Source organism: Montipora foliosa, chromosome 13 (assembly GCF_036669935.1).
Source record: "Montipora foliosa isolate CH-2021 chromosome 13, ASM3666993v2, whole genome shotgun sequence".
Taxonomy (NCBI): domain Eukaryota; kingdom Metazoa; phylum Cnidaria; class Anthozoa; order Scleractinia; family Acroporidae; genus Montipora; species Montipora foliosa.
Window position 1 is genome coordinate 15,376,489 of NC_090881.1, and position 10,000 is coordinate 15,386,488.

The 10,000-nt window shown below is 35.8% G+C and overlaps 1 protein-coding gene across 1 annotated transcript in view; it reads right to left on the reverse strand.

Moving 5' to 3' along the window:
• The window catches only part of LOC137982559 (uncharacterized), a 70,699-nt gene that overhangs the window by 22,567 nt on the left and 38,132 nt on the right, over positions 1-10,000 (reverse strand). The window contains exon 6 of the mRNA XM_068829672.1: positions 2,065-2,334. Coding sequence (XP_068685773.1) covers positions 2,065-2,334 — 270 coding nt within the window. The remainder of the gene's footprint in view (positions 1-2,064; positions 2,335-10,000) is intronic.

The following is a 10,000-nucleotide window of genomic DNA, read 5'->3' on the forward strand; positions in this document are numbered from 1 at the left end:
TTTAGGGATGCCTGGCGAGAACCAACCCGAGGCGTACATACATACATTCCTATCTCATGCACCACGTACAATCCTCGTACAAAGCAAAACCTTACACACGCGATATAGGGTATAGGGTACTGACATCTCAACTCTATAACAAGACAAGATTAAAAGAGCTGGGGAACCGCTTACAAAGATACTACTACGGTTATACGGAGGCCAGAAAAAAAAACCTGCCGAAAAAGACCCCTTTGGGGAGAAAAAACGACAGGAAATCTGGGTAAGAACCATGGCCCAAACTCTATGCAGTTAGCTGCCCATCCTACGAGGCTTTACAGCTCAAACAAAATAAATTTTAAAACTAAAAACGAAACTTAGCAACAGTGAAAGGTCGACGGTTGGTTCCGAAGGCCTAGATGGATATCACATGCTACAGTCCCTCCTATATACCACTGCATCATTACCCATGATGCTCGGGCCTAAGGCCCAGCCCTCGCCGTATCACGTGCCGACAAATTTTTTTATTTCTACCTAATTCGTAGGCTCAATCGTTAGAAATGCCATTATTGAGGAAATGGAGAAATGATCCTCGCACGCATCTGGACAACTCGAGCCACTGTTTCTTATACATGTATCAGACACCTGAACAATTAAGATGGCTCCAACGGGATTCGAACCCATGACCTCTGAGATGCTGGTGCAATGCTCTACCAACTGAGCTGTATAATTATGAAGTCACAGAGTTGGGAGCAGGTCAATTGTTGGGCTCATTTGTTCCCGTAAAGGTCTCAACCATTGTTAGTTATTACAAGGATAAAAAATGCAATACACTAAATAACAACAACAACAACAATAATAATAATAACAATAATAATAATAATAATAATAGTAATGAATTTTAAGAAAATGACATAACCTTTGAGTTTATAATACATGTTTTGGCTGAAACGTCTGCCATCCTCATATTCAGAGAGAACAACCCTATTTGAATCAACAATTACACCACGTCAATCTAAAACTATCTTTTTGATTCCCACACTTCCACGCTATACTTACTATTTTCACATTATAATTCTCTATTTATTACAAGTTCAGCTTCCATTGCTTTGTATTCTGACCAACTGAGGATGGCAGACGTTTCTGTTGAAGCATGCATTATAAACTCAAAGGTTTCGTCGTTTTCTTAAAGTTCTTTACTCGTCTGGTAATATCAAGACCCTTTGGAATAATAATAATAATAATAATAATAATAATAATAATAATAATAATAATAATAATAATAATAAGATTAAGAAGAAGAAGAAGAAGAAGAAGAAGAAGAGATGAGAGAATAATAGTAAGAAGAGAATAATAAAAGTAATAATAATATGAAAATCCAGACCGATAAAGAACTTGACCACAGTAAGCCAGATATTGTGATCTTGGATAAAGAAAGTAGACTTTGCAAAATTATTGAGGTAACATCATAGTCCTTGGGACAATCTTTAAAACATTCGTATCTTGGCTAACTCAAGTTAGCGAGAAAATTCATTTCGGAGCGCTACAAAAAGCTTGCCTCCTAGGAAACTTCAAGAACTCTGCGATACGTCCTAAACATCTAAGGCTACGGGATGTAGCTCGATGCTTGAGGAAAATCGCCAGTCGAAACAACACCCAATAGACAGCCTTAATTGTCAATAATAATAATAACGATAATGATAATCATAATATTAACAACAACATCATCATCATGGAATTGCAAAAGATCATTTTATTGAGTATATTGCATATTCTAATGAAGGTGTTGTCAATGCAATAGAACTACAGCTGTACCCCAACCTGTGGTACCTGAAGAACACTATTTGGACCCGGCCCTTCTGGATTATTAGCTAACACTTCTCAGGAAACAATAATAATCATTCAATGCGTATTTCTAGAAACACAATTTACTGCATCTTTGGTGATTATGGTGTTTGTGATTTCAGTCAATCTTTCTTCAAGTAGCACACCTACTTTTAAATGTGAATGGACTCTTTGCTTCACATACACATACATGTACATGGACATGTAACCATTAGCAGGGACACTACATGGCTGACTTACTTATTTGATCCACTTGAACTGTGTGTTTATCTACAGAACCCACAGTGTTGTCAGCTTCACACAAGTATGATCCAAAGTCTCCATCCTTTTGCATCAGTAAACGTAACACGTTTTCACTGCCGACAACTCTCTTTATTTCAGCTCCATTTGGTCTTTTCCAAACGATTGTTGGGGTTGGAACACCATTTGCTTTGCAGACAAAAGTAACATTCTGTGCAATCCAAGACTCATGTGGTGATGGGGGTAAAACTTTTTCTATGTAAGCTGGGTCTGAAAACAACATTGATCATCAGTACGATTAACAAAGTATTTTATTATATGAAAAAAAAAAACATTAATGCTTAGCCTATTTCAAATATGGAATTGAACGAAAAATAACGAAACAGAAACAGCAAAAATACCACTCAAAGGTAGCATTTTGGAGTGTTAAATATTTATGAGTCAACGAGTCAATGAGTTAGAACAATTAATTAAACCATAAAATAAAAGCTAAGATTTCAGAGAGTGCTTAGGCCTTATCACTGAAACGAGGGCTTAGACTTATCAATAAATTATTGGTATATTGACTGTGAGTCTCACTGAATCATGACTCATAAAACAGGCATCCTCAACATTTTGATGTAAAGGACAACAAAGAGGTTTTAGTATGGTATTTTAATGGTTATTGTTTTTTGCATGGTACAATGTACATTGAACATGTGGTTTTTTTTTGCTTTTACCATAGACAGCATTGATTCTGATATCTCAAGCTGTTAAAAAGGAGATGATGATGATACAAAGGGGGTGACAAGTAAACAACAACAACAACATCAACAACGACAACTACTACTGCTGCTGCTGCTGCTACGTCTGCTACTGCTACTACTGCCTGCTACTGCTTCTGCTGCTGCTTCTACTACACTGACTCCTGATAACTCAAACCCTGGCTAACTCAAACCTTGCGCTAACTCAAACCAAAATCGATTTCCCCTGGATTTCAGTCATACATCTCCTGCAGCTGCTGCCGCTGCTGCTCCTGCTACTACTACTACTACTACTACTACTACTACTACTACTACTACTACTACTACTACTTTGTCAACATAGCTAAATAAGCATCCAAACATGTAATAACATGGTGAAAGGAACAAGGTCCTGTACTGTACATGTAAAAGTTTGCATAAATTTGTCTCATAACAACACGTCATGCTTAATTAACTGAAAGACTCAAGTTAGGGTTAGGGTTAGGGTTAGTGAAAGTGCAAACAGGCAAGTCTGAAAAATCCCAAAGAAGTAAAAATTATCCATCCAAATTAACATGAGCAAGCAAAGAAATGCATTACAAAAGAATAATATTACAACAAATCATAGTAAAAAGGCACATAGCAAAACAAGGTATGGATAAATGTATGTGAAGCCACAAAAATTTAAAATCTCCATTGTTACCAAGAATGGTATGTTTTTTCCTGAGAGTGAGAGACAACATTTTAATCTGTTGCCTTAAGGTAAAATATCATTTAGTGTCTGTAAGTTGCCTTAAATGCGGACTCTGAGATCCAAGAAAATGGAAATAATAAAAAAATAGAAATTTATAATACAATAAGGATAGTATGCGCACTCTCATTGGTCAATAGCTGTGTTTAGGTGAGAGTGTGGAAACACGGCTGTGACATCACACGAATTTCGATTGGTTATGTGTTGTCAGACGCACATTTTGATTGGCTGGTAGGAAATAATTATTAGCGTGTATCAAGAAAATCTTTTTCAATCAAGAAGTAAGAAAAAAGCACTTTCCTTGATTTGTCGAATTATCTTTGAGAAATATTTTATAAAAACAATAGAGGACTTTTTCCGTGTTTCCATAGCCTCATCTAAACACCCAGGGGAGTTAGAAGAAGTCTCTACAGTTATGCAAACCCTTGGCTGTGTCTGGAGTTTGCATAACCGTCTCGAATTCTCTCAACTCCCACTCGTGTTTAGATGAGGCTATGGAAACACGGAAAAAGTCCTCTATTGCTTAAATAAAATAGCAATCATAAAAGACTGTACTTTACAATTTCTGTGATCACAGCCTCCCAAACACAGCAACGTACATTTATTTAGGTTAAAAGAAAATAGTCGATTGGTTTTAGCGGAGCTCCGCGCGCGCCAAAGGCACGCGCGCACGGAGCACCATAGCTAAGAAAATATGGTAACCTATCGATGTGAGAAAATTTGGTGACCAGCACACCTAACCATATCATGGGCTCAAGTTTAGAGCTGATCCAGGAGGCAATACTCTATTTGACACTCTAACTAGTTTACAGCATACATCTTTGATATTGGATATCAATGTTATGGTCAATTGACAAAACAAGGTATCCGCTGACCAGTATCACATGACCATATCGCGGGCTCAAGTTAGACCTTATCGAGGTCAACTGTTTTTTTTAAAGTTGGCCGCTGACATAGGACAGGTTGTTGATTTGATCGCAGGCTCAAGCCTGGTCAGACACTCAAACTCACACCTGAACGGCTTAATTTTTCGCGCTCTTTCTGTGGCTCGACGCGGCTACACAGCCATGCTAAGTCAGCAAAGCTCTTGACAGTCGATGCTTTTCGTGTTCAGGTACGGTTTGGAAAATATATTTTTCTTGCATTTTTCGCTGGTTTCAATCCAGGTTTAAATAACAATTATTCCATGAGCCCGAATTGGATATGAAGTGATAAAATAACGAACGAGCGCGTAGCGCGAGTTGGTTATAATTACTTCATATCCAACTCTGAGTCGCTCTGAATTGCAGTTTTTGGTATGTCTTAAGATTTTTAATTTCGAATCTACTAAGGTTGCAAGATGCCTGGACGGCCTATGTCAGAAGAACAGAAACGAAAGAAGAGAGAAAGAGAACGAGAACGACAAAACGGTACACCAGTAATATCTTAAAGTTGGTGGAAGAAGTTACTCCACAATTTCTTTTCTTGGACACTAAACTTTTTGTTATTTCTACGGACGAGTTATTTCAAGTGGATGCTTATTTCTAAAACGTAGTTTAGTCGTTTTTTCCCTTTGTTCAGGAATGAAACTCGAAATTTTTTTGTTAACTGGAATTAAATAACAATCATCTGTACTCTTTTTGGACAGAAATAATCGATCTGTTGCTGGTTTGTTTGGCCTTAAAATGCGAGTGAACAAGAATTTTTTTTACTCCGCTTGCCTAACTGTTTTTCGATTTGCCTCGACAGTGACAAGAATTTAGCACTTATGTTCTAAACATGCAATCAAATGAGTTCTCGTAAAAGTACAAGGAGAAATATCACCAGCTTGTTTTTTTTGAGAAGTTTGTTTAGAGCACGTACAGGTAATTTGTTGGAGATCTTGTTTGAAATTTGTCCTTTTTAGCCGATTCTGGTTCTAAGCCAAGCTGGCGTGTTTCAATGAAATGCATCGAATTGTAAATGATCTCGTTTTCAGAGATAAAGTGGAATAAATAAAGTACATCAATAAAACTCCTTGTTTGACCTTGAACCGAGAAAGACGATCTGACGTCACATCACGAGCTTTAGTACGTCTGTGATTTCTAATTTAGCGTGATTCCTATTCGCTGGCGTTTGACAGTCGACTGTAAAACGGCTTCTTTCCTTTGCCGTTCGCTCGCTGAGGATTTGCTTGTTTTCTTTTAAAACTCTTGCGATTCAAGAAAAATTAATTGCCTAACTGGTGAATTCGACAGTAGATTTCGCTGGAAAAACCGATATCACACTCATCCCTTCGTGATTGATGCGATCAGTCGGTTTTTTAGGTGAAATTAACCATGAAATTCACTAGTTAGGCAGCGAAGAAAATGTTACATAATTAAGCAATACCCGGGAAAACCAAAAGGCGGACAGTTCCAAAGCATTTTATTTTCACTAATCCTACAGCCAGTAAAAATAAACAAGCCGGGAGCTCCGCTTTTAGGCTTGGCTAAATCTATATATTATTTGGAATTTGCAATATTGATTTTATTCCTAGTCTTCATTTGATTTGTATTGGTATGTCCAGTCGTTTCTAGCTCTGTCAATTCTTTTATGTTGATTTTCTTTTACTTGGTGCATTTGATGGTGCTGCATATTAATACTGTCAACCTTGAATCGCCCCCTTGGCCTCTTATAAGTAAAACCATCTGGTGTTAGAGTGAAATTTATAAGTGCCACTCTTTGAAAGAAAAGGGTTACCTTTTTGCAACTTGAATCATCACGATAAAGATCTCTCTTAATAAATATTGTTTATTGTTTGTCTATCTTTAAATGGTACATGTACACAAATGCTAATTACAAATAAGACAGTGAGATGGGTCAACAATAACATAGGACCCCAGTAATTGTACCTAACACCAGAAACAGATACACATAATTAGTTTGGCAGTGTTTAGGAGGCAGTGTGGCCCAGTGGTTAGGGTGCTTGCCTTGAGATCCAGAGATCTGAGGTTAAAGACCAGGCCTCGGATATTTAAAAGGTGGATAACACTATCCACCAGATAAACACTAGCAAAACCGATTAAGTTATCCAGCGGATAGAGCTATCCACCCTTAGAACAAGTGCCAGTTGATCACATGTTAAATTTGATCCTTGTAGTCTTTGGTTCAACTTCTCTGCTGCACCTGTATATACCCAACTTGTTTTGTCTTCACCCAACTAAGATTCTTAACAGTTGTTATTGTTGTTTTGTTCTGTCATTTTGTTGACTGCATTGATTGGCCCTGAAAAGCCCCTATGGGGAGTGGTCAATTGAGTATGCATACGCACGTATGTATGTATGTATGCTCATGCTGTATTACCATGCATGCATATATCAAAGATTTCTCAACCATTAGATCTGGAGTTCATGTTTTTTGGCTATAAAAGTGTTATCTCGCCATAGTCGGACAAAAACTCAATGAAGATTGACAATAGTATTATTAAAATGATTTCATTAATTGGATAGATCAAAGTACCTCTTAGGATATAATTGGCACACTATAAACTACAAACAAGAATTGATTAAGAAGCTGCTGGTTTATCATTTTTAAGCCTTTTCCAGCCTACAAGATAGGGAATTAAAAGAGGGTATTATCTCAAGGCATTGTTTTAAAAACAACAGAAGGAAAGGCGGCAGAGGGTGCCTGGAAGAAAGGTCTTGGAAACATCTACTTCAAATGATCCACATTAAGACAAATGATAAAGAACTTATTTCATTTCTTTACATTAACAACAACAAGAGCTACAAGAACAACTTCATTAACAAAACAACTATAAAAAAATTGTTATACAACCACAATAACATTATTTATTTTAAGTATGGCTTTTCAAGGTCGTTAACAGTCAAACATGAATACGAAGCTCAACAAAGAAAAGCTATTGTCTGCGAAAAATAGACAAAAGTAATTTAAAGTAAAGATGAGAAGAGAAGTAAATGTTTAAATAAAATATTTCGAAAGCAGAGAAAAAAAGATTCAAAGCATTCAAATCAACATAAACTTTCTCAGTATTTAGAATCATAATTGAGGGGCAATTTGCCCAATTTTCACTTGAAAACAAATTTGTGCAGCTACGGAAGAAACTTATTCCACATTCTCAGAGAAGAGAATAGGTGTTAACTTAATTAGCCTGGAACTTTTGGGATAATAAGTGGCTACAGTTCAAGATCAGAGTTGAACTAGTATTGAGAACAAATGAACAGTTGGGAACAAAATAAATAAAAAGTTCATAATTATTACAAGAAAAAAAGCTCAGATAAGGTTTACAGAGTCAATTACTGAAGCCAGAGGCTTATCTGGCATTACAAGTGATCAGGTGAACTACATATTCAAGATGGCAATTAAAAGAAGAAAATGGCTGTACAAATAAATATACAATTTAGGATACATAATTAAACCTCCATGCATGTAAAGCTAACTGTTACATGTACATTGTACATCTTATGAGAAAGAGTTCAAAGGCATTATGGGAGGAATTACGGTTCATGGCTGAACCATAAGAGGCCCAAGCTTGTGTTACGCGCAAGATGTGGCTGTAAAAAGTGGCAGATCAGCAACAACATTGTTCTAGGCACTTATTTTTGTTTTTTGAGTTAGTTTCACGACAAAGGAGCAAAGAAGCGAAAAGTTATCAAATAAATGAATGATATAAAGTAAGTTAACTCGTCTTGCTTACTTTGTTTTGTCTTTTGAATTTTTATTTGACTGTTTTGGGACGTTGTTCTTGAAGAGGCTGTCGTAATCGATTTTTGTTAATGGTAAATATTTTGGAGATTACACTGTCAGGTAATTAATACTGCATGGGAAGATTTCTCCATTCCATTTTTTTTTTTCAAAAGAGACAATTAAGTTGATTTTAAGGCTAAGAATAACGTCTTATATCGTTGCCATGGTAATGGTATTTTAGAATAAATTGTGATGTGAGAAATGTATGTACTTAATATGATTACCCTAACTATATCAAAGAGTAGAATATATTTATTTGTGAGGAAAAAAAGAGAAACTATTTGGAGCCTCCTTAAGTCAAGTTAAGTCAAGTCAATTTTATTTAAATTACACATAATATTATGTGGAGAAAATTAGAAGTTAGTTGGTGTGAGGTCATTACAGAATTCCCTGTAGAGATTATTTTTCCTACAACAGGAGTTAAATAATAATAATAATAATAATAATAATTTAATTCTTGAAACAGCGCATACAAGAAAAGTCTCGATGCTCTTTTACAATCAAATTTATAAAAAAGTGTATATGTATGTATGTATAAAAAGATATATATATATACAGCCACCCACCCGCCCTCAACAACCGCGCATTGGCTACCATCATACATTGCGTTGACCATTCTGACAAGCTTCGAAGGTATCCCATAACTCTCCATGATCTTCCACAAGGTTTTCCTGTGAACGCTATTAAAAACCTTTTTGTTTATGAAACTGATAATCTTCATAATGTAACCTTTGCTAAAAATCTATTGGAGTATTCTAACGACTACAGTCGATCAGTAGGTAAAAATAGCTTATGGTATTTGCAACTAATAATAATATGCAACTTTAATGAATTCTTGAATGGCAAATAAATGTGACAAATACTTGAAAAACTCAAGATTACAATGGTATAAAGCTAATAAAATTCATACGATGTATTTAATAAATATATACAATGTCAGCTGAAATCAAGGTGACGCGTCCCATTTCTTAACTGCGTAAGGGATAAAGCTATTCTGGAAACTAATAATACAACAGCTGCTGAAAATATTGGTTTCGAGTCTCGAAGATTGCTTACCCAAGCTGTCATTAACGATGGTACAGGAGGACCATATTAATGTTATCGTTCCTTTCTTTGAAGAATTGGAGGATAAAATGTTGATTCCAATGCAGCTTCAATTTAATGTTAGTTTGAATGAAGACAATGAGTTGATTCATATGGCTAACGGTACTGATGATGGAAAAGTCGTTATAAACAAATTTGAACTATGGTTGTCTAAAATGGCTGTATTCCAGTTTTGTAAGCTCATTTATGAATGAATCAAAGTGGAAATACTTGAGAGAGTTATATGAAGTTTCAGCTCCGACTAGAAGAAGTGGTTATTTCCAGATTTCAGCGTCCATTGATAATGTCAATTTTATTTTTGTATATCTGAAGAAAAACTACCGAAATGCTATTTTGCATTAGACGGACCGGCGGTGCAAGTCTTTCAAACTGTGGTCTCGAATATAGAAATAGCACTTTTTATCCAGAATTAGAGTACGAAAGTGACAGAAAAGTACGAATATTCAATGATTTAAGGTCTTAAGCGATAATAAAAAATGATTATAATTCTAGTACCCAGCTTAACCTAAGTAATTGCGACAACTTGTATCCACTTATATTTTTCGATCTGTCTTTTCAAACAGAAAAAGTTACACAAGATCCAAAAAAGCTGAACTTTAGGTTTCGTTTGTCAGCCAATGCAAATCAAAATTTCATCCTGTTGTGTTGTATG